We start from the raw sequence: 26294 nt of genomic DNA on the forward strand, positions 1-26294 counted from the left end.
TTGTCACTAGAGGTTAAAAAGAAATTATAAATATGATAAGACAGTTGTAAAGTAATGTTATATAAATTTTAATTTTTGTTTGTTCTTCTTTAGAGTATCGATCTAGCTGGTCTTGATTTGTCGGTGTAGATTGTGCAATGAATATGGTCTTTTCTTTTTGCTTTTTGTCAAAATAGTGGCACCATCATCTTTTCTAAATGTAGAGTGTAGGTTTTTTATAATTTGGTATAGTTTTGGGGGTTATGTTCGTAAGTAAATATTATTGTTTTTTATTAGTAGTTTGAATTTTAAATATTAATGATTTCTTGTAAAATAAGTTGGTGTTTTAAATTTATTTTGATTTTCAATTAATTTCAATTATATTAGATAATAAAAAATAATAGTTATAATAATTGTATTTTTTTATATTGAAATAAGCTGAAATTAATACAAAAAGAATAGTAGTCTAAAAAAAAGAATTGTAAAAGGAAGAACAACTTAATACATAAGAAATGTTTGAACCTCTCCAAACAAAGCAATAGCACTAATAAAATTACAGATCCACTTAAGTATAGAAGAAAAACTACTAATTGTATTTAATGTACGTTCTTAGTATATTTAAGTTGCGTTGCTTGAGTAAAAATGTTAAGTTGGGAAAATGAAAAATGGATAATATACGAAAAGAAAGTCAAATTACAAAAATTAATTATTAAAAAGGAAGATAATACAATGAATTTGTAAAGTAGATATAAGAAAAATTATGATCTAGATGTTAGTGCACTCACACTATCATTCGAGCTATGATAAAAAATAATACATCATAGAATTTGTCCTATTTACACATCAAAAGACAAAGGCGCACAACAAAATATTTTGGAAGCAAATAGAATTGTACATGAATACCCAAAATGGTTCTAAACAAACTATTTTAAATGTAACAATAATAAAGAAGAAACTAAAGCAAACCTCTGTTGTGGGTGGTTTCTTTGAAATAATCTTGTTTCTAAGACAAAGAAAATATTTGTGAATACTTAGGGCATTGCCTCCACATCAAACTGCTATATTGAGCTTTCATCTTCCACAAGAAGTATAGATTTCAAGTGTGTACTCTTAGTCCTAAGTGTCTCTAATATGTAAGAACATCAAAATACCAAATCTATGCACATTAAGATCTTAGGTCTGCAAAGATATAATACTTTAGTGTTTGTATAGCTGAATAATAGGTGGTGATTGTCACCGATAATTATTTCAATGGAAATAATTAAATAGACACTAAACAAAGAGATAGATAAGAACTATAAGAAATAATGGAAATGGATGGACACCAATAGAAAAGAGAAGCAATCATTACCATGTAAATGAGAAGGAAAAATTATAGTGAAAGAGTAGTTGCGTATAGTTTGTTAATCAAAAGAAAACCAAAAATCTAGCAGGCCCCTATTTTGGTTTTTCAACTTCCACAAGAAATCAATGGAATGAGAAATATTTCAAGTGTGTGCTAAGTGTCTTTGAGATTTAAGAATATCACAATAACTAGTCTATGATCATTAAGATCTTAGGTCTATAAAGATATATGGTTGAATAATAGGTGGTGACGATCATTATTAATTTTCAAATAGAGATAATAAACAAAGAGATGTATAAGAACTATAAGTGGTGATGATCTAGCAATCTCTTATACCTCTCTTTCTTTCTTTCTTTCTTTCTCTTTGTCTTTCTCAAGCCTATAAATGAACATCATTCTTTTTATCTTATGCCTCTAAGCATCTTGGGATTCATCACATCCCTTATTGAATCATTTATCATTTTATTGAAATCCATATTATTTTGTTTTCTTTATCTCTCAATACTATGAAGGTAGAAACACCAAAGCAGAGACTTGACGAAGGTAACTCCCCAAACTATACCATTTTTTTTTCCTTTGTGTGTGCAAGTCTATTGAAGACATTCAAACACGTCGAGGTTTGCATGTGTCTAGTTAAATTTCATTTCTTTTACTTAATCATTTACATCTTATTTCTTGTTTATTTCCTTTTATATCTTTGTTGTATTGTATTTGATTGTGTTTCTGATTTTTAGGTTTTGCAGGTGAGCTAAATTATGAAGTTGGTGTAATGCCCACCAAAATACCCTAGAGAAATATAACCATCTAATATGCAATAGAGATATATATTTTAAAACATCTTCAACTAATGCAACACATATAACTGAAATACTCATATGCATTAAACAACCACATACAAGATATACACATAATCATCTTAAAGCATAATCATAAGAGCATCATACGCAAGCGGAAATAAATACAACTCATCAAGTAACATTCCCTAGGTTATCTCAATGACATTACTTTAAGTAACCTAACATCATAATCACTACCATAATCCATTCAACCTAATTTTCCAACATTTACTTCGTACAAAAGGATAAGAGAACATTCACTTATTATATTATCAAGATTACATCCATTTAATATCACAAAACCATTTAACCCATTAGATTCATTTTAAGAGCACCAATCCAAATGTTCCTAATTCCTAATCTCATATTAACTTTCCTATCATCATTATTTCATTACTAAACATCCCTATCCATTTCCTTAAATAAACATACACATCCAACAAATACTAAATGCATATCCACATTCAAGGAAAAGAACATTAAGAGAGTTAACTTTATTCCATCTAAGCCTAATTCATTAACATCTTTCACTCAACCATGATTCCAAATCCTTATATACATAAATAATCAATATCCAAGATACAACATAGATCCAACAAGGATTACAACAACATATCCTATTATAAGAATCATGATCTCAATCCCATTACACACGAATATAAGATCCTCTTACATCACGATAAATGATACTCAATCTACAATTACAACTTTCTCATGAATGTCACATAATTCATAATACATTAATCTGCACCAAGAATCCATCCAATGGTTGAAGGGATAAGAATCCACATCCATGCATAAGAGAGTCCAATGAAGAACATCTTGATAGAAGAAGGCATTAAGCCACCCGACCATGTGGAACCACACCCCATGCTACGAAGAATGACACAAGATCCCACACACACTCCAGACCTAGGCTGACGCCTATCAACCCAAGGATACAACTGAAAATCATCCACATGAACAATACTCCAAAAAACAACACGAGGCTAACTCAAAGCACAAGACATGACATAAACCATCCAGAGGCAACTCAACAACAAGGCATAATGAACTAGGATCGACATGTAAAGAGTGTCATCACATGCTATCACTAAAACAATAAAGGATATCCTACGTAAGGGGAGTTTAAGATCCCTATTCTTGGCATCTATGATACACATGTGGAACTATCTCAACCATTGAGGAAATCAAGGGAGTTCAGTTTATTCGGTTACCAGATATTCCCAAATCTTTCCCTGAGTCTATATAAGTACTCCAGGCCATGATATGGGGTACTACCAACACATTTTCTTATCTTGTTAAGGTGAATTACTGTACTACCCATCCCACCTAAGACCAATTAATTATGTTATCACTTGATTATTACAATAAAATCCCAATGAGCTATCCCAACGGTCTAGACCCCGACTCCTCACACAAGGAATCCTAGTGGCCCATTTTGCATGACCTTGGCAGACTCATGGAAGCCCAATCTCCCTAATCATGCACCTAGACCTTAGGGTAACAACTGTTGGCATTCAAATAATGTTTTGTATGACCGGTAAATGGTATGGTTGTCATTGTTGGCAATATCATCTCCTTAGTCTTTACAGTCCATAGACAGTGAGTAAATCGGCAAGCAGTGAGTAGACCGGTTAACAATAAGAAGATCGAGTAGCGGTGAGTAGATCGACACAAAAGAGGTTCACCGGCTAAGCAAAGAACAATCCGGTATACAAGAGGAAATCAACTAGACAGGTTTTGATCGGTACACCAGAAGAGTCGGTAACCGACATACTGGTAACGTTCAGTCACAACCAGCTAAATCGAGAGTCTTCTCTAGTCAACCGGTGGACTTATCGACATGTTCGACTATATTGACAGAGATTCCTACATGATTTCAGAGGCGTAATTTAAGGACTGACAATGGAATTTTGAAAGGTATGTTTTGGAGGGAAAGTTGGCGATAGACTAAAAGGTCTATAAATACACATATCTCATTCTTGAGATGGCTGTTGTCAAGGTGAATGAAGATAATGTGAAAGTGAACACATGGGGAGTTTAAGAGACTGCAGAATCGAATGACAGATGACTGGTAGAGTGAAGTTTCATAGAGTGGTGACTCAAGTGATAGAGGGTCGATAGTGTGATATTCAAGGATCAACAAATTGATAAAAGGCAAAGCTGATAGTGCATTCAGGAAATCAGAGTTGTGTAGAACAAACACAACCGATGCAGATCTAGTGTGATTCTTCAGTATGATCTGACCAAGCTAATGAGTAGTAGTTTAAGAAGATCATCCATCTGTTGATTTCTAACAACTGCAACTTAAATCCCTTAACTGGGTAGACTTTAACAGGTCCCATTGTTAAAATCCCTTAACCGGGTGACATCTTGATTAATGTTCTAAGTCCTTTAACTAGGCTACCTTTAACAGGGTAAAGGCACTAACCAGCCTTGTTCAAAATCCCTTAACCGAGTGGAACCTAACAGTGTCTTTGTAATCTCCTAATAGGGATGGCTCTTAACAGGGCATACTCCAGAAGACTACAAATTTTGTGAGTTCCCACTCACATCGTGGTTTTCTCCCTATTGGGTTTCCACGAGATAAATCTGTGTGTCTTTGTGTATCTTTTCATGTATGCTTAATCTTCTACAGTAAATGTTTACATTAGTGAATGGTAAATTAGTTCAAACTTAAAGTAAAAGTTTCAATTGGTTAAAACCGGTAATGTATTGATTCACCCCTCCCCTCTCAGTACCGGTTGGGACTAACAATTGGTATCAGAGCACAGTTCCTCTGAAGTGAAGCTTGACAACTTGAGGATAAAGATCATGGAAGAGTATCTGTATCAGAAGAAGATTGATGAAGCCAATGAAATCATTTCTCAACTAAAAGAGAGATTGAGAAAATCTCTTGCAAAAAGGAATGAATTATCTCAACAGCTAAATGAGAGTTAGGATATCATAGATCAACTCTTTGAACAGAGTGGATTTGAAGAAGCTGAAGAAGCAGTCTCAGAACTCATGGAAAAGAACAAGAAGCTGACCGAAGAAATTACTCATCTCAAAAGAGAACAAAAAGGTTAGGCCCTGAGAATGATTGAGATACTGGAAGCCAACAGAAGTGCTAATGAAAGAAAAAGGGAGGTAGGAGAAGAACTGTCAAAATATGAAAGAGCCAGGAGGCTTGTTGAAGATGCCCTGAGAGAAAATGATTCAATCACGATTGAGAAAGATGAAGAAATCTAAGTTCTAACTCAGGAGAATGATTATATACACAAACATCTGAATGACAATGCAGAAGAAAAGGAGAAGTTGATGAAAGAGATTGAACAGCTCAAGAGTGAGTTGAAAACTAAGAATGAGAGGAATGAGAAGCTGACAAAGTTCAATGAAATTTCTAAGAAGGTAGATAAACAGTTGAAATCTTAGAGAAGAACAAAGGATACAACAGGCCTTGGTTACCCCAGTTCAGGTCGTATGGAAATTGGAGAATCATCTAAATCCAAAAAGACGAAGGATGATAAAAGAAATCATCTAGAAGCAAAAGGTATGAAGTCTTCCAAACTCTCTTGTAATCATTGTGGTAAGTCGGGTCATAAGACCAATGACTGTAGAAACAAACTGGTTAGTCAAAAGAAAACTTTCACCTTTGATGGTTATTGCCATTATTGTCATAAGTATGGCCACACTGCTTATGAGTGCAGATCTCAATCTAGCAGTATGTCAAATGAAAGAAGATTCACTAGACATTGCTTCACATGCAATAAGTTTGGACATAGATCCGAAGAATGCAGGTTCAAGACAAATGTATCAAGATCATCATTCAAACCGGTCAGTCCTAACAAAAGCAGTAATCAATTGAATGCCACTTGTTCCACATGTGGTAATCTTGGTCATATTGCAGGAAACTGTAGAATGAGAATAGGTCAGAGAAACAATTCAGGACCATGGAGGACAACTGGTATGGCATGCTTTAACTACCATAAGATCGGCCACTTAGCCAGAGAATGTAGGAGTCGATCCTACAACTTGTTTGTAGACAAGAACCGATTTAGCAAGAAGAAAGAGCAAAATGACCTGAAAGGAAAGAAGACAAATGAATAAATAAGAAATGAAATGAAAAAGACATTGATCAAGAAGGATGAAGGAAAAGAAGGACAAGGACATTCTGAAACCAAGTCATCATCCATCGGTGATGATAGTTCCTCTTCTAACTAGGCATATCGATGCCCAGGGGGAGAACATATAGTAAAATTATTCTTGAATCCCCTCAACAAATATAAGGATGTGTTTATCTGCATAGTTGTGATGCATAAAAGTTGGTCTAAAAGTTCTTAATTGAATTTTTTCCTGTGAGTTATTTATTTGTGTATCGGTATCGGCAATAAATAACTGGTAAAGTCAAATTGGTGTACTAAGTTGTGAGTTTCAAGTCTGACCGTTGGATCCTAGCATCGGTAAATATCCACGGATAAATAAGGAAATGTTAGCACATTTTTATTTACACTAACTTCATGTGAACTTTCTTGAGCTCCTGTGTGATCAAAGGCAATTTCAAATTTGCCAAGCTTTGTTTGTGCAGAAAATTCAAACAAAGAGATAGTGGTGTTTGGTATTCCCTAAGAAAGGGTTTTTAACCACATCTGAGAAAAGCTTGTTTGAAGGTCATCTTGGAAACGCCGATATCAACTCCTATGTTGGTTGAAGCTATCAAGGAACCCCAACCCGAGTTCAAGCTGCACCCGATGAAAGCCGGTGAAATTGCCAAGATCGGTGCTTTATCATATGTGTCCTCCAGTGTATTGTTGGTAGAAGATATTCACTCCTACATTCATTGCAAGCTTTAAGAACTTGGAGATAAGTTCATTCGAAATGAGTTTGATGGGTTATGTGACAATGATAAATTGAAAGTAGAATTTCTACCTCTGAAGACAAAGGGTTTGGCTAATATTGTTGACTTTCCTGATCAATTTCATGGTGACTGGGCTAGATATGTATTGACCAAGGTTCATGATCAATTTTTGTGGCTGGAAGGTCATGCACTGATCAAGATCACCAAGGAGGTGATTCGAAGAGTGACAGGGTTCAGTGCAATCGATGAAGCATTAACCCTAAGAACGATTTCATCAACTGAAGTTACCCAATTAACCAAATCCCGGTGTGACAATAGAGCAATGACAATCACCCATATCGAGGATGCTGAAGTAAGATTTGTCTTTGCAATGTTGGGATACAGAGTTTATCAATCAAGCCGGATGAATAGTGTGTCGAGCAGTGCCATCCATGCTGGCTATCGAATTATCAAAGAAGATGCAACATATGATATATGTGAGATGATTCAAAGTAAATTCATGGTGAACATGGAAATAATAAAGAAGGAAAAGAAACAGTCTTTCAAATATGGCTCACTATTGGTATGTATATTTTTCTATGTGCAAAAATATTTTCCCGATAAGGGTAGTGTAGTATGGTCATAGTAGAAGCCTATCATGGTTCAAATAGGTGAAATGATTAGGGATCTGGGAAATAAATTTGGGGAAGCAATGTGGGGATATTTTAAGGAATTCTAGATTAGGATGCACATGAGAGAAAGAATTCCAACCGGAATAGTGTAGAAATACAAAGACAACATCTGTTTTCTTGTAGACACGGACTATTGTATTATTCAAGCAGTTCAACCCATAACTTTTTGGGTTCCACCTATGGGCTATGATGTTGCAGTAGATCTTGTTAAAATTCATATCAATATGCTTTTGTCTAAACCGGTAGACTCGAAGGAAAAGAGGTTTGGAACATATGAGGAGGCAAGCTCTAAAATTAAACAGGAGCTTTAGATGCCTATCATAAAAAGAAAATTAAGGAAAATGATTGATACCCTCAATAAGAAATATGGAGGTGAAGCATCCGATGCCACTACCTCCATCGGTGTGAGTGTGAAAATAGGGATCACACCTGATAGAGATGAAGAATCAACAGGTGGAAAGAAGAAAGTAGCAAAGATGAAATCTAAGGGGATTGCAACAACCAAGCCTTCAACATACTCAAAGGAAAAGGATCTAAGTACTCTAGTATCTTCACCAAGTAAAGATAGACCGGTAGGAGTGACTTACACTAGAAAGAAAAAGAGTGATCCGAAGCCTAAAAAGGATGAGAAAGAAGGTGATATCACTGATACCTTATCAAATTTGGAAATAAAGGAGGTTATAAGAAGTGGGAGGAACAAAGCTCAAACAATTGATTAGTTGGTGCATGGGATCAAAGAGTTTGGACGTCTGGGCGGTGTTGGAAGGAGATATTCCATCAGTAACAAAGAAGACAAAAGGAAAATTGAGGATGCCCTGATTTGGAACTTTCACAATTATTGTAGGACTCCTAGTGAATTATATGGGATTATCCCATCAGACTTGCTAGATCACATTGAAGGGAGATGGAAGACAACTCTAGCTACTGAAAAGGAACTTAGAATAAAAGCACTCATGGAAGTGAAACATGACTTAGACCTTGAACAAGCTTCACTGGTGGTTGAAGCATGCATTCAACATTTCAAAATAAGGAATAGAACTAGGAGAGTGGCAGTAGGAGAAGTGGGAGGAGTACATGCTGAAGGTGTTGCCTTGTGGAAGGAAATTATGAACCAGCAAAAGAAAACTGAAGAAGAAATTGAAAAAGAAGAAAAATAGGACAAAGGTGTAGTTGTCCTTGTCAAAGGAAAAGCTAAGGAAAAAGACTCCATTGAAGAATTTGATACTTTTACAGTTGAGGACATAAGAGGAAATGTTGTGTCAGACATCCCCAATCTGACAAAGGGTATTGAACAATCGGTTCATACTTCACCGGTGAAGGAAGGTGATAAAACTAAGCTTTACGGTCAAGATGAAGTGTTAGTTGAAGACATTCCTTATGAGGATACACCTCACAGAACCTTATTGAAACCAAATCCTAATCTCTCTCAAGAAGGAAAAGAGGAAGAGAAGAAAACAGAGAAAGGAAAAGAGGAAGAAAAGAAAGTAGAGGAAGGAAAAGAGGAAGAGAAGAAAACAAAGGAAGGAAAAGAGGAAGAGAAGAAAGCAGAGGAAGGAAAAGAGGAAGAGAAGAAAGTAGAGGAAAGAAAAGAGGAAGAGAAGAAAATAAAGGATAACACAGTAGTGATGGATACCCCTCCGACAAAGAGGAAGTTAGACTTAGACATTGAAAGTGAAAAGAAAAAGGTAAGAAACATCACATCAACTAGCTCAAAAGTTGAGACTGTAGAAAAGGAAGAAGGAACAGAGGAGGAAGAAGAAGGTGACTTGGTCATTGATATAAAGAAAATGACCCCCAAGTAGATGATGAAAGTCTTAGAAAAACTGAGAATCCAATCTGAAAAGGTAAAACTGAGAGAAAAGAAAAAGAAGGCAAGAATCCACACTTTTGCCAAAACAATTCTCTCTGATCTCAACCCGAACATTGCAGTTGATGATACTGCACCCATTATTGATCAGTTGGATACTCTAGTTAAAGCAATCAGTTAAGAGGCAACCGATCTAGAGAAGGTTGTAGTAAGGCAATATGAAACAAAGCGAGGAGATAACCTAATGGAGTAGATAATAGTTGGAAAAGTTGCTCTTTTCACCAGAACAAAAGAAGTTAAAAGCATACTGCAGCAAGCTGGTCAACTACTGATGAAATCTTCAAATTTTCTTGCTTTAATCAAAGACTTAGAAGATAAAAGAAATCAGATTCAAAAGGAGATTCAAGATCTAGTAAGCTCTTTTGATCCTCTTAGTAGTTCAATATCAACCTTTACTGGAAAAGTCAAAATGCTCAATCATAAAATTAGAAGGTTGAAAGATGAAGAAGACAAAAGAAGTCTTAGTTTGTTAGAGCTCCAGTGCTATTTAGCACCAATTATTGATTTCATGCAACTGAACATTAACGAAGCAGACCACCTAATACATGCACTTGACTGTAAGAAAGTTGATGATATGGAGGTCTTTATTGCAGTCTTACATGGCCACTTCACCACCATGAAACAAATTCAATCTTCATGGGAATCTTCCTTGAAAGTGGCTCAAGAAAACTTTAAAGAGATTTTTGCTTTATTTTGATAATTTTTTTTGGGATAGTCTTTGCCATTGATGGCAAAAGGGAGAATTTTGGAATCTTGTCAGGAACTTGGGAGTTTTGTAGCGGTTTGTAGTATTTGCCACCAATGCCAAAGGGGGAGTTTGTTGGCATTTTGATACTGTTTTGTATGACCGGTAAATGGTATGGTTGTCATTGTTGGCAATATCATCTCCTTAGTCTTTACAGTCCAACAACAGTGAGTAGACCAACAAGCAGTGAGTAGACCGGTTAACAATAAGAAGATCGGGTAGCTGTGAGTAGATCAGCACAAAAGAGGTTCATCGGCTAAGAAAAGAATAGACTGGTATACAAGAGGAAATCAGCTAGACAGGTTTTGATCGGTACACCGGAAGAGTCAGTAACCGACAGACTGGTAACGTTTAGTTACAACTAGCTAAATCGAGAGTCTTCTCCAGTCAACCAATGGACTTATCGACATGTTCGACTATATTGACATAGATTCCTGCATGATTTTAGAGCGCGTAATTTAAGGCCTGACAATGGAATTTTGAAAGGTATGTTTTGGAGGGAAAGTTGGCGATAGACTAAAAGGTCTATAAATACACATATCTCATTCTTGAGATGGTTGTTGTCAAGGTGAATGAAGATAATGTGAAAGTGGACACATGGGGAGTTTAAGAGACTGCAGAGCCGAATGACAGATGACCGATAGAGTGAAGTTTCACAGAGTGGTGACTCAAATGATAGAGGGTCGTTAGTGTGATATTCAAAGATCAACAAATCGACAGAAGGCAGAGCTGATAGTGCATTCAGGAAATCAGAGTTGTGTAGAACAAACACAACCGATGCAGATCTAGTGTGATTCTTCAATGTGATTTGACCAGGCTAATGAGTAGCAGTTTAAGCAGATCATCCATTTGTTGATTTCTAACAACTACAACTTAAATCCCTTAACGAGGTGGACTTTAACAGGTCCCATTGCAAAAATCCCTTAACCGGGTGACATCTTGATTAATGTTCTAAGTCCTTTAACTAGGCTACCTTTAACAGGGTAAAGGCACTAACCAACCTTGTTCAAAATCCCTTAACCAAGTGGCACCTAACAATGTCTTTGTAATCTCCTAATAGGGATGGCTCTTAATAGAGTGTACTCTAGAAGAGTACAAATTTTGTGAGTTCCTACTCACATCGTGGTTTTCTCCTTGTTGGGTTTCCACAAGATAAATCTGTGTGTCTTTGTGTATCTTTTCATGTATGCTTAATATTATGCAGTAAATGTTTACATTGGTGAATGGTAAATTAGTTCAAACTTAAAGTAAAAGTTTCAATTGGTAAAAACCGGTAATGTATTGATTCACCCCTCCCCTCTCAGTACCAGTTGGGACTAACAACATACTCAAATACAAGAACAAGGGCTCTCAAGCAACATAACCTAGATAGGCAATGTTCTAATCATAATGAATATCAACAATAATGCATAACAATATCAATATCACAACCTCATCGGCAACATCCAAAATCCACAAATATCAACATATCCAAAAGAGCCCAATGCAACAAGGTATCAATCATCTTGCTTAACTCATAATAATGCAAATAATCAATCTTATTCAATAATTCAATCTTGGAACACCTTAGGAAACACTAAAGTATCAAATACAACCTCTGGATTGTCGCAAAACCAAAATAGAAAGCACAAAATAGACTCATAAAGCCAAAACTATCACAAAAGGTCAAAACAACAACATGACACATCCACAAACTAATACAGTACTTTTGCAGATAAGAACAACGCATCCAAAAACTAGACTAGTGCATTTAAATAATAGTACAATACATATATTAAATAGAGTAGTGCATCTACAGTATACTTTAGCGCATTTGCTTGAAAGGCTAGTGCATATAACACAGAGGAGTAAAAATACTCAGAGACAGAAATAGAATCACGACTAAGGCATTAAATTCCAAATAGGACCTTTAGCATGAATCCACGAGGCAACAATTGACCCAAAACAAGGCATAACATAAGCCAAAAAGGAGAAATGAAATAATCAATTATATAGATTCGACACAACTCAACACGCTGGGACTATTCCCAGCAACATACACAAAGACTATGACAACCAGAGTCTCAGAATATCAAGGATCCTCTACATAATACATTTGCAACATCATAAGATAAACACAGAATGAAGACAAATAACCTCACCCCGACAAGGCATCCAATAACTCCAGGCAAATCAAAACTATAAAGCTCAAGGTTCATGACAATAATCAGACACGGGTAATTCCAGAATGTCCAAATATCAAAATTACAATCCAAGGAACAATAGCACAACCAATATAATAATTTCAAAATCAATATAATATTTTACATCCAATAATCTACCCACAGACACAATGCAAACAATTCTTTCAAAATGAAATTGCATAAGAGGGATTATAGCTCCCAACTCGGATAATAGAAGTGATGGTCCAAGAAATCCGATGAAGCACAACAATCCATCAAAATCCAAAATCCAAGCCGAGCTCCCACAAACTCAATTCGCAAAAAATATTTTATGAAAACAACAGTATTCAAGAAATCCTCCAACCAAGCAACGCCGCGACAATCTCAGAAAACTCTATAAATAGAATTTTGTTCAAAAACTATAGAATATGTCGACCAATCAAAATAATTAGAAATAATATTTCATACCAACCCCTACCCAAATATCATGGTAAGAAAATATAAAATAATATTAATTAACTTACCCAAAACTCTCAACCAATAATAAAATAGGGTAGGTAAGATGAGTAATAATTTAATAACCCAAAGGGATAAAATGAAATAAAATAAATAAGAAAGGCCCAATAATTAAATAAATCATAGGGGTAATAATATAATTACCCAATCAAATATTAAACCACAAAGCTCAATAATAATTAAACAATAATAAATAATTAAATCAAGAGGCCTAATTAAATATTAAATCACAATAAATAAATAGAAAGACTCTCAATAAAATAATTAAATCAAATAATATAAATGCTCAAATAAATATAAAACCATTAATTAAATATAAATCCTTAATAAAATAATCATACATAAATATTTAAATATTAATACCACCATTAATTTTACATTATTAAACTATTTGTGCCAATTAATTGATTAATAATTTAATCAACCAATAACCACAACTCCTCCAAACAACCCAACATAGGGTGACATAAAATACCTCATGACTCTAAACAACAACTCAACTCAAGATACTAAACTAACAAGGGTATCAACTAAGCCTAGAGTGTAGAATGAGATCTCATGTCACCTTCGATCAACTTGCCATTGGGATGGAGACATGCTCAGACTTGTGAAGCCAGGTGGATTCAATGTCTGGTACCTGCAAACTTGTCACCACCAATACATGTACGGAAAAATATACAATAACATATATCATGAAATAATCAGACAAGTGAAAGGGAATCACAACATCATATCATGCTCATGAATGAGTTGTATGACATCGTCCCTAACACATCTGCAATATAAGACAGTCATGACAACCAAGCACTATCATAATCATCTTATCCAATATAACCATAAAGTGAGGTTAACACATAGTAAGATGTCATCAAATCACCATAAGCAAATATGAGCCTCACATATAAGATAAGTACATATAAATCATCAAATAAGAGTCCATCATCATAATAGTCCATGAGTATCATCATCCATATGAAACCCTTATATCGACTACAAATATGATAATCCATCATCAAATATAGGGCATCCAAGTCATAGATTAATCCATAAACATCTATCAAAAGAATCATAAAATAGTCTATGCTATATCAATATAGTCTATCGATGCACAATAGGAAAGATCAGGGAGGGGCACTATAGTTGGGTCTTTGCTACTTTTAGGTATCTTGTTGTTCACAATTCATATGAGACAATAGTGCTACAAACACATCCACTTGACACAATGACATCCTTGGTCAAGACCTCTAGCTTCAACAATGAGTTCTTTGTTGTATATACTTTCCATTTCTATAGTTATTATATTTTATTTATTCTTCTATTAGTAGATAAATTCACCGTTTTGTTCAATATAAGCCAATAAATTAAACTTATATGAGTGTATGTAGTGAAGTTTACTCTCAAAAGAACTTTGTTTTCCTTTTCTCAAAATCAAAATGAGATAAATGAAACCTTTATTCAAAGAATCATACTATAAATTTATATTTGTATATGTATATAAATATCCTTTTATTTATATACTTATATAAATATATCAATGCAAGGAAAATATATTTCCCATAAACATTAAAAAGTAATAAGAAAATTTCAGTATTTTCAATAAACTGTCATGCTTACCTTTAGGGTATTTTTTTCAAAATCACATACACTAGAAAACAATTATGAATAAAGTAATTTATACAACAATTTTCAACAATGTAATCTAAAAGTAAAAATAAACAAATACACAATGATCAAACAGCTCGATACAAACATCGACATTCATTTCAACCAAACATAATATATTTTGTGTGTTTTCTCTCATATTCATAATGGTGCTAGCTTTTTCTTGTAGATGTACTTCCCTCTATCCAATGATGCTCCCCTTCCTCATTTAGGAGGGGAAAACTGTCTCTTTCATACGAGCCATCAAAATAATAAGGTAGTTAGTTTGATTATCATTTTTATCAAAACATAATATAAATAATTCATTAGCATCTCTAGATAATCAATTTCACTTATACATTACTTAAAATAATATTGAATTGATATAAATAAGAATCATCATAATAATATACATACGTTTAAAACAATTTTTGACGTCGCAATCAAATTATAGCATAATCAAAAAGACTAAAAAATGAGATATGATAATTTTGAGTTTATTGTTTTCTAAAACATCCTTATAAAATGTGCCTTATGAAATATTTTTAAAAAAATGAAAAGAGATTAATATGTAGAAAAAAGTGGATATGTAATAGCACAGTGAACAACATATAAATATTGCAAAATATAGTAGCACATAATATAACATAAAAAATGTAATAGCATGGGAAAATAAGATATTGCATATTTTGTATAGCAAATTATAATATATGGATTTTGTGATTTAAAGAGTATACTAAAGAAAACCAACTACCATGTAGAAGAAGAGTAGAATCCCCTCTAATGGTGATTTATTTATATTTTAGATAATTTATTATGTGTGATTTTATTTTAAAATGTTGTGGTTTAGTTTTCATATTAAATATGTGGATAACAGAAATAAAAGTAGTTTCATTTAGTGTGATAATATATATTGTTGATCAACGAGTTATTTCATTTACATATTTTCAATTTGATTTTTATTATTTTATCTTGTAGTTTGCATAATTCTATTAGTAACTTAGCATAATTTTTATAATAGTTTAAATAATTTTTATAGAAACATTGTTCAAAATTCTTATATCAGTTTATATCAAAATTGTTTAGAATTATTGCGATTGTTTAAAAAAAATTGTTTACATACAGATCATCCATACTCACCTCATTATCTACAACCCTTGCATAGATAGCTACTACAACTTTCACAAATTTATTTCCCCAAATTGATGCATAGACCAAGGTAAAAATGTATTATTAAACAATAAACCTATTTTATATGCCACCTCAATTTCTAGCTATCACTACTCAAATGCTCAAACTACAAAAGAGTATGTATTATGGGATGGCGATATAATTTTTTTGAGTATGGTCATAGTGCATGCTACCTTTAGAGTTTAGTTAGAGATCTCATGGGCCTACTAGTTCATGACATTGTAGATTAAACATTATTTTTTGAAAGCATTGAGTTCTAACTATATATAATGTGTTGTTGTGTGTATTCTATTTGCATAAATTCTAACCCCTATTGGTCATTATGAAGTGTTATTGTCCTAGTCCCCTCCTTGTTGTCTCTTTTTGTGATTTTTTTTTCAAATATAGCTAGATATTAATAGTGAATGCTAAAGTAAACTAGTGAAAAAATTATTGTTCTAATATTTTTTGATAGAATTAATATGAATGATGTAAAATAATAAAAATTGATAGAGGTGTGAATATTGAATTATCCTTTTTTGAAGTTATAGTAGATGGGATTTGGATTCTTATCTTGACGAATTATTTAAATGACCAAGGGTGATATTATTTTATACATGTCTTACCCACATAATTTTTTTGTGTGGTATTCAATTAGCAAGGGTTAGTTGGGATTAAGTTAGCCTGAGGCTTGATTAATTTTAGAATTAGACACATAGATTATAGGCCATGTGTGTGGTCATGAACTAGGTTAAGGCTACAAGTGCATCAATGGACTAGGTAAACAGATTGATTCTCTTTTATCTAAGATTAGTATGAGAGAGAGAAATTATTATTTTTAGTGTAAGATTGATTCTAATATCAATGAGAACACCAAATTAATTGAAATCATCTTCTAGGGATATGAACTTAGGAAACCCATGTAAAGTAGTGTAAAAGGAGAGAAAAAAGTGCAAGGGGTACATTTTTCACCTCTATAATAATAAAACTCAAGAAGATTGTATTACATGAAAAGGGAAATGTTGGATAGACTATACAAAAAATATAGAAGATTATAATTGTGTGTATACATACATACATATGCATATACATATAAATATACATATACATATAAATACATACATACATACATAGCATATGATATTTTCTTCTTTAACTATTGTTTGAATTAGAATTTTAAGGGTATCTTTGAACGGATAGCCACCATGTAAAAGTTAATTGATTTAAAGGGTTAACCACAAAATTTAACACCTCATGATGATCATCTTGAAAAAATTGAAACTAATTTAAAGTAATATAATCACATATGTATGTGGATATGGAATTTTTGACATTAATAATGGTAATATTTTTAGAATATTCATTTATTAATGATATTTTAATCATTTTTTTTTGGGTAAATAACATGTATACCATGGTGAATAGTTTGGAACAGTCGGATAGGGATGTTGTTATTATTGGGGATGATGCTGAGGCGGCTCAAGATGGTGAAGGACCCTGCAAAAGGACCCGTGGGAACATGAAGAAAAAGGCAGCTATTCAGAATGTGGATCACAAAGCTATGAAGGTTGTTGCTAATACCATGAATTCCCTTGAGGCCGAGGTCGCTGAGACCCTCAAAAGCCGAATGTAATTGAGTCATTTTCTGTTTTCTGGTTGTTGGATTTGTTTGAGTCTGGGTTTGGTCTTTTTGCAGTCTTTTTATGCCCGGCTGGGCTTTTGTTGTCTCTTTGGTTGTTGTTTCTTATGCTTATCCTTGGAGCTTGTTTTGTTTTGGATGTTTTTATTTGATTCCATACCTCTTAGAATCATTTTGTAAAGGGTTTCGGGGCCCCTTCAAAACCCGTTTTTGCCTTAATCCAAAACAACATGTATATCATATATATGCATATGTGTGTATTTTTATGTGTATGAACATTTGTATGTATAGACAATTTCATGGAAGACAATATAATGTGAAGGAAAGTGGGAGTGAAGACTAATAAAGAAACAAAAGAAAAATAAATGGTGTGAAAGACAACGAATTAAAGATTTTGATCTACTCAAGAAGAATTGAGTTTCTTCAATAGTGGATGACATATCCTTGAATGGGGTTTGGAGGGATTATTTTCCCTTTCCATATTTTGTGTATGAAAGAGGAAAATCGACCTATACATGATGATGCATCATAGTAAAAACAAAACCATTAAAGAGTATAACTAGATAAATCCTTTCCATGAGTGTGATGCATGCTATAGAGATAGATTTGAAAAGTCAATCCTAATCTATCTACCATATTGAAAGAAATCATTTAATTGTAGAGAATGAATCAAATTTGAATTTAGTTATGGAAGAAGATGCACATAATTTTTTTCATTGAATTTAACTGTTTTATCTCTGGGAAATATTGTGGTGATGTTTCCAAATAACTATATTGACTTGCATGTCCCTGATGATTATGTTTGTGCAATATTGGTTGAAATTATAAGTTTCTCTTGTCACAAAGTGTTTAGGGAAGTTCCCATAATATGGTGATTTTGTATCTTAGATAAAGCAAGGCTAGTACAGGTTGATTGGACTTGTTGACCACGGTGCTAGAACATTGGTTGGTAATCCTTAAGTTTTAACTGGAATTTAGTATTGACTTTCTCTCTTAGATAGTGTTTTATTAGATTTTCAATGACATAACATCAATAATAACAAACAAAAAAATGAAATACTTTATGATCTAACATCCTACTCTAACATGGAATATGAAATAAAACATCAAAAGAGATAGGGGTTGCAAGAGATGAAATAAAACATACTCTAATTGGACAATGACAACTAACACATTCACTTTACTATAGTGATCAGTTAGATTAATCTCATAAATTGAATATGCATAAACTAGAAATTTCACAATAAACAATGTGATCATTAAAGGAAACTCGTAAAATACTTAAATTTTTTAGATTTCATCAAAATCACAAAGCCATACCCATGCACACATATTAGACAAATCTTATGAAAGCACTCTTGAAGCAAGATTTCAACTGAGTTGTTCATTCAAGAAAAAAATTTCATGAAGCTATCAATATCAAGTGATTGGGAATACCAAAATGTAGACCATGGAAGACAATGGTGGTGTTGAAGAATAATGGGGAGCTTACTAGGCTAGGCTCTAGAAGTGCACTAACTTCTTTTTTATGCCTTTTTCAAGCCTCTTGATTGAGTTAATGATAAAGGGTAAAAGTTATCATGGAGTTGAATTTGAAGTATTGATAAAGTTAGATGATGTTGTTTACAAACTTATTAAATATTAGAGACATATATGAGAAAATGTTGTCCTAGAAATGCTCTCATATGAATAACATATTGTTATGTAAAATGACGTAGGTATGACTCCTTTGAAAATACATTATAACACATAACTCAAGGCCTTTTGAGACCTCTTTAAATAACATAAACAATGAACAAATTAAATAATTGTAAGAGGGTCACCTTTAAAACATAAGAAAAATGTTTGAAGTAGTTATTTCTAGAAAGACCTCCTTAAGAATATAAATGTGTCAATGTAAAATAAAAGAGAGAATTTATTAGGCTATGGACTTTTCGTTCTATGATAATTCATTGTGATTGAATGGAGTCGTATGATACTTTTTATAACACTTATTGAGGTTTATTTTCAACGAGTTTAAGAAAATTGAACACAACACCACAAATGCCTAAATTTTGAAAACTTGATGCATTCCCATGCAATAATATTTGTTTCACCAAAATTTTGTTGCTTCCTTCTAAAAGATATAATCTCAACAAGTGATAGAGTTAACAATTCTTAGAAGAAAGGGAAAAGATTTGGAGCTTCCAAGAAACCATGGTGTGTGGGGTGATCTTGATCCCACAAAAGTTTTATTTTTGTTTTATAACTATAATTATATTTTATTGTTCTATAAAAACTCCATGAAAAAAGTAATTGACTTTGGTAATATAATATGTAGGTGCAACATTTCCATTTAGTTTCTAATGTTTAATTTTCTAATTTAAAATTGTGATGACTTGTAAATTGCATACCTTTCTCTTTCCTCTTTAGTTTTGAACTCACTTTCACTATTATATTCTTTATGTAATTATATTGTGTTTCTATTCTAAGAATCGACATGTAACCCTTAAACAAAAATAATTCTTAAGTAAATAAAAAACTTTTATATCTCTCTTAAATTTTCTTTCTTATATATATAAGAAAGAAGGTCTTATAGTGGAGCATTTTGTACAACAATTTACTTGTCAAGTCCCCTACTTATAAAATATGGTTTTGAGTTCACATGCTCAAATATGATGCCACATCAGCGTGCTTTTTGTTGTGGTTTCCAAGATGGTCCAAAAAAACAAGTAAGATCATAGTTGTGCACTAATATATAGGTCCTATATTGGCCTCTTCCCAAATACTATGTGGGTATTTCAAATCACTCTTAATTTTGTACAACAATTTACTTGTCAAGTCCCCTACTTATAAAATATGGTTTCGAGTTCACATGCTCAAATATGATGCCACACCACCATGCTTTTTTTTTTGTTGCACTGTCCAAGATGGTCCAAAAAAAACAAAAGTAAGATTGATAGTTGTGTACTTGGTCCTATATTGGAGCATCCTAACTTGGCCTCTTCCCAAATACTATGTGGATATTTCAAAGCACTCTCCATTTCGTACAACAATTTAGTTGTCAAGGCCCCTACTTATAAAATATGGTTTCAAGTCCACATGCTCAAATATGATGCCACATCAGCATGCTTTTTGTTGAGGTGTCTAAAATGATCCCAAAAAAAGTAAGACTAATAATTATGCATTAAGTCATGTTTAATTGGCTACTTGATGTGGTATCAGGTAATTGATTATTTTTTAGATTTAAGAAAATCTTTTTTAGAATAATAACGCTCCACTCAAGAAACCTCCTCCACAATAAGACCCTCTCCCATATGACTGTTCATTAAAGTGTATCGACACTTCGCTGTAAATTCTTGCACTTTTGTTCTTATCCAATACGATCACCCACTAGGAAACAACGACCGAATGTGAGTTTCTAGAAGGCATATCATGTGAAGATTTCCTGCGAAAAGCAAGGCTCCTAGGAAGAAATAAAACAACTCATCATGCATATAAATCCAAATGTGACAAACAGAAGATTTTATCTTGGCCGGTTCACACATTTCATGTAGATTTTTCTGCAATCACAGTAAACAAGGTCACGTTAATCAAAAGGTCCACAAATTAGTCAAAATATGTCAATTCGGCTTGTCTTATCATCCTGCACAGAATCCAAGTATGTTAATGGAAGGAAAAAAATTTCATTTCATGGTCCACACGTTTCTTGTAGGTTTTTTCAACGTAAGAGAGATTTTTTTATCACCTGAAGTCCCTCACCAGTCACAGTGAATAAGCTCATTCCATGGCTTCTTCCTTTGGAATGCTCTCAATCTGTTTACTAGGCCTCCTCCTGGTAGGCACTAGTAATGGAATTGCTGAGCCCTCTTCTCCAGACCTAGTCTACATGATGGCCCTAAAACAGGTTCTTTCAGATCCCTACCACCACCTCCAAAACTGGAGTAATAATAGCTTCCCCTGCACCTTTAATGGCATAAAATGTGACAACAACAGCACCCATGTTGCAGAAATTGATCTAGGGAACTTCGGTCTTGTAGGGCCATTCCCGTCTGTAATTGGCAGCCTGCAAAATCTCACATTCCTATCCCTGGCCAACAATTCTATCACAGGCGAAATACCCAAGGATTTAACCAGATGTACCAATTTGAAGCATCTAAACTTGTCTCAGAACTATCTTACAGGTCCGCTCCCTGGTTATATATCAGAGTTATCAAGCCTAGAAGTCCTGGATTTATCAGGCAACAATTTTTCGGGTACAATTCCTTTGGAGTTTGCTCAGTTTAAAAATTTGCAGACACTTGATCTTTATTACAATCTGTTGGGAGGAACTATTCCAGGGTTTTTGGGCAATTTAACAAACTTGGTATATCTAAGATTGACCAATAATCCTTTTGATGGCGGTGTTATTCCTTTGGAGATTGGGAAAATGGTCAAATTGCAGCAGATATGGTTGAGCCAATGTAATCTACAAGGAGAAATCCCAGGCTCTATCGGTGGATTAGCAGAGCTTCAGCAATTGGATTTTTCTCAGAATAACCTAAATGGGGCTTGGCATGGATTCATTAGCAACCTTGTAAAGCTAAGGAGTTTGCAGCTTTACAGTAATAGGCTCAAAGGTGGGATTCCAACAGATATTGGGAAGATGAGCTACTTGGAATTGATTGATGCTTCGTTCAATGAGCTCACTGGACAAATTCCTCAGAGTGTAGGGAATTTAAGCATGCTGAAATCTCTGCATTTAATGAATAATAATTTGTCTGGTGAGATTCCTGCTAGTCTTGAAGGTCTAACTATGTTGAGTGATTTGTCTCTGTTTAATAACTCATTTCATGGACAAATTCCTCAGAAGCTTGGAAGTAACACCCAATTTTCCATTTTTGATTTATCAAGCAATCAGTTAAGTGGGTCATTACCCTCCCAGCTTTGTAATGGGGGAAAGTTGTTGTTTTTGAATGTGTTTGATAATATGCTCAATGGTAGCATATCAACACTTAGGAATTGCTCAAGTCTTGAAAGGCTTAGATTGACAAATAATCAATTTAGTGGAGAAGTTCCAAAAGATTTATGGGGATCTCCAGGACTTTCTTTGCTGCAACTCAGTAGTAATAAATTTGAAGGCAACATTCCTACCGATATTGGGAGTGCAAAGAGTCTCCGGAAGTTGGAAATTGATGACAATTACTTCTCAGGTAAGCTTCCATCTGAAATTGGCATGATAAACTCTCTGTCTTTTTTGAATGCAAGCAATAATAAATTCTCAGGAAGCTTACCAGATGAGTTTGATGGATTGAATCAACTAGAGATATTAGATCTATCAGGAAATTCACTTTCAGGAGCAATTTTCTCAAATATTGGATCACTAAGACGGCTTACACTGCTCAGTCTGAAACAAAATGATCTCTCAGGTGAAATTCCTGTGCAGATTGGTTCTCTGCAAAGCCTAATATACCTTGATTTATCCAATAATTATTTGAGTGGACAGGTGCCTGCTTCCTTAGCTGGCCTCCATCTGAATTTCTTCAATCTGTCAAGCAACCAGCTCTCTGGTACAGTCCCCAGTGGGTTGAGCAAATACAAGGGAACATTTTTAGATGATCCACAGCTTTGTGGGGAAGGTTTTTCAGACATCAAATCTTGTGCCTATAAAAAAAACCATTTGAAGTTGTGGATACTCTGTGTTATCCTTTCCTGTGCTGCTATAGTTTTGGTTGTTGGGTTGGGATGCTTCTACAAGAAATATTTCTATGTTTCCAGTGTCAAGGATAAGGAAAAGATTGATACAGGCCCTTGGAATGTGGTGACCTTCCACAAGCTTCTTTTTCATGAGCAAGAAATTGTGGAGTCCTTGAATGAGGCCAGTGTAATCGCTACTGGTGGAGCTGGAAAAGTCTACAGGGTAAATTTGGAAAGTGGTGAGACACTGGCTGTGAAGAGGCTTCCTGGCAGAAAAAAGACAGAGGACTTAAGGTATGACAGTGGATTCAAAGCAGAAATTGAAACGTTAGGGGTTATTCGACACAAGAACATTGTCAAGCTCTGGTGTTGCATCTCTACAGAGGATTCGAACCTGCTAGTATATGAATACATGCCAAATGGAAGCATAGGAGATATTCTTCATGGCCCTAAACCCACTAGCCTTGACTGGCCTACAAGGCACATGATTGCCTTAGATTCAGCTCAAGGTATTTCTTATCTTCACCATGATTGCAGCCCTCCTATTATCCACCGTGACATAAAATCAAACAATATCTTGCTCGACAAAGAACTTCATGCTCATGTGGCCGATTTTGGCCTCGCCATGATCTTGGAGAAATATGAAAATGGATCCGAGCTCATGTCTACAGTTGCAGGATCTTACGGCTACATAGCACCAGGTAACCACAACCAAGCTTTCATGATTTTTTTTCTGCTTTTAATCTACACATTTTGAAATCTGGATGCATATCAAGAAGCCTTACCTTTCATAGCATTTCCACATATCAAAGGCTGTTTGAAAATTTATGCAATAATCCCCAGAGTTGGTATATCTTTGAAATAATGATGCAATACTGAACTGAGAACCTTCAATAGACAGTCAATTCAGGCAGCTAATCTCTTATAATATTTAATGCACTGTAACAGCAATATGTGTGAGTCTTTTAAAATTCAGAAAAATTATAAGTAACAGGCCTCAAATCTTACTATTGATGAAATGAATAATTAGATTAATGACAGAAGTTACAGGCGTTTACAGGCCAGCAGACCTTTTTAAAAGCATAAAGTGGATTTTTAATTGAAGGCCACCACTCTCCTAGTTCGGAAAATACTCCATACCATGCGGGCCCCTACAGGATATTTATTAGCGTCTACAATATTAAAGTGTATTCTGTTAACTGCTCCACGTTCAGATGAAAACAAATCTGCCGATCCTCCATTTGTAACAGATGGCAAAGAAAGGAAACAATCGTTGGAATAAGAACTGCCTGACATTATGGAAAAGATGAACCGCCAGAAGTTGGAAGAATGGCTAAAATAAACCTGCAGAAGGAAACAACAAAGAAACCTGCAGTTCTAGACAGAACTTAAAGTTCATCATGAAGTAGGCAATTCAATGGTAGAGAAATCACAACCATCAGTAAAACCTTGCTTCAGATAAAAGCGTGCCTAAATTTTGAAACATGGTATAAGTAGGGCTTTCAAAATGTATACAGTCCACAAATGAAGTCTGAAGGAATATGAAATCCAGTAGTCTAGAAAGAATCGAAGAATCTAACGGTAGGCCCCAAAAACATTTTAAGAATCTGCAATTCACAGTCTAGAGAGGTCCTGAAAGTCCATTAAGCAGCACAAAAGCGGAGCGCTTGAATATCCATCCCACAGGGGCCAATAAAAGCAAAGGACCTGAATGTCCTGTAGTCAGCATGAATGCGGACTGAAAAAAATCAATAAGACTTTTGGAAGATCTTGTTGTAATCTTTGCTTACCATTGATTACCTTGATATATTTGTTATGTTTTACTTATTTTCATCCTATTTTTGCAGAGTTTTCTTACTCACTGAAGGCTACAACAAAAAGTGATGTGTATAGCTTTGGAGTGGTGCTCTTGGAACTGGTGACTGGCAAGCGCCCAATTGATACATCATATGGAGAGGGAGCCAACATTGTCAAGTGGGTTAGCAGAATGCTCGAGAAGGAAAATGGGTTACAAGAGATTTTGGATCTTCGAAGTTTCAATTTCTACAGAGAATCAATACTTTCAGTCCTCGGAATTGCTCTTCATTGTACCAATTCCTTGCCTGCTAACAGGCCTACCATGCGGAATGTGGTTGAAATGTTGCAGGATACAAATCCACACCAGAAATCAAACGTGTAATCCAGAGAGCTGGTAGGCCATAAGTTTTGGTACAGTAGGAGGGACCTATGATACAATTTTTGTAATTTGTAAGCCTGCAACTGCACTCAGAAATTTTATAGTGGATGTTACTAAGTAGTACAGTACATCTCTTTTGGGAATTTAAATCTGGGCCTCTTTAATAAAAGGAAAGACCTTTGGCCCACTGCTTGAACTCTCTCAATTAAGTCACTAGTCTGATATTAGTCTCTTACTGTACCTTCAAGGATTCAATTAACAGTTGGGCAAAGGAAGTAAGGGCTTTTTGAGAAAGAAGCTGAAGCAGGGTCATGGGTGCACACCTTGTTGATATACACATGCGATGTTTCAAGGATCGAAACTGTGTCTGACCACATCATTGCTGTGCCATTTTTTTTTCCAATACTTATAATATCAAATGAGCAAATAAGCAAGGCTTTGAAGAATCACCTGATGCTTTGCGACTAACACCTTATCTTTTCATGTAATTATTTCTCAAGGTCTGAGTTTTAAAGCGTACAGTTTATCTACGTCCATTATCACAGAGACCATTTGATAATTTTTTTGTAATTAATTTCTTAAATCAGAATTTAATGTTGTATGTGTTATCCGTGAGTGTCGCTGGTAAAGTTTTGGGTCAAAAGCATGCTACTATTCTTTGCTTTCTTAAAGGGTTCGAGATTGAATTGGATGGTGGAATGTGTAAACAACATAGCTGTAATGCCCAAGCTGACACACCTAGGACTAAATTGATAGAACAACTTTTTTTAACAATCAAATGCAATAACATGTCAGATTGTACAATCAATGCACACCACTGTCGTGTGAAATATGATGATACAAAGGGCAACAACAACACAGATAACCTCACTATTGCTACAAGCAAGGTGACAATTGTGGGAGAACTACCAATCACGAGATGAGTCTACCACGATGAACTTATGAGATAGGAAATGACATCCAAACAATGATTGGTATTAATCCACAATCATATTCTCTCACAACACCACACAAGAATAGCATGAGAGAATCATCAACCTCAAATCCACATC

The 26294-nt window shown here is 34.4% G+C and overlaps 1 protein-coding gene across 1 annotated transcript; it reads left to right on the plus strand.

Annotated features, from left to right (window-relative positions):
• The first annotated feature begins 20919 nt into the window (after nt 1-20919).
• LOC131062774 (receptor-like protein kinase HSL1) lies at nt 20920-25691 on the plus strand. The gene is made up of 2 exons (XM_057996507.2): nt 20920-23767; nt 24914-25691. Exons 1-2 carry the CDS (start codon nt 21178-21180, stop codon nt 25243-25245), a joined length of 2922 nt encoding a protein of 973 aa, XP_057852490.1. The 5' UTR covers nt 20920-21177; the 3' UTR covers nt 25246-25691.
• Nucleotides 25692-26294: the final 603 nt, after the last annotated feature.

Source organism: Cryptomeria japonica, chromosome 5 (assembly GCF_030272615.1).
Source record: "Cryptomeria japonica chromosome 5, Sugi_1.0, whole genome shotgun sequence".
Taxonomy (NCBI): domain Eukaryota; kingdom Viridiplantae; phylum Streptophyta; class Pinopsida; order Cupressales; family Cupressaceae; genus Cryptomeria; species Cryptomeria japonica.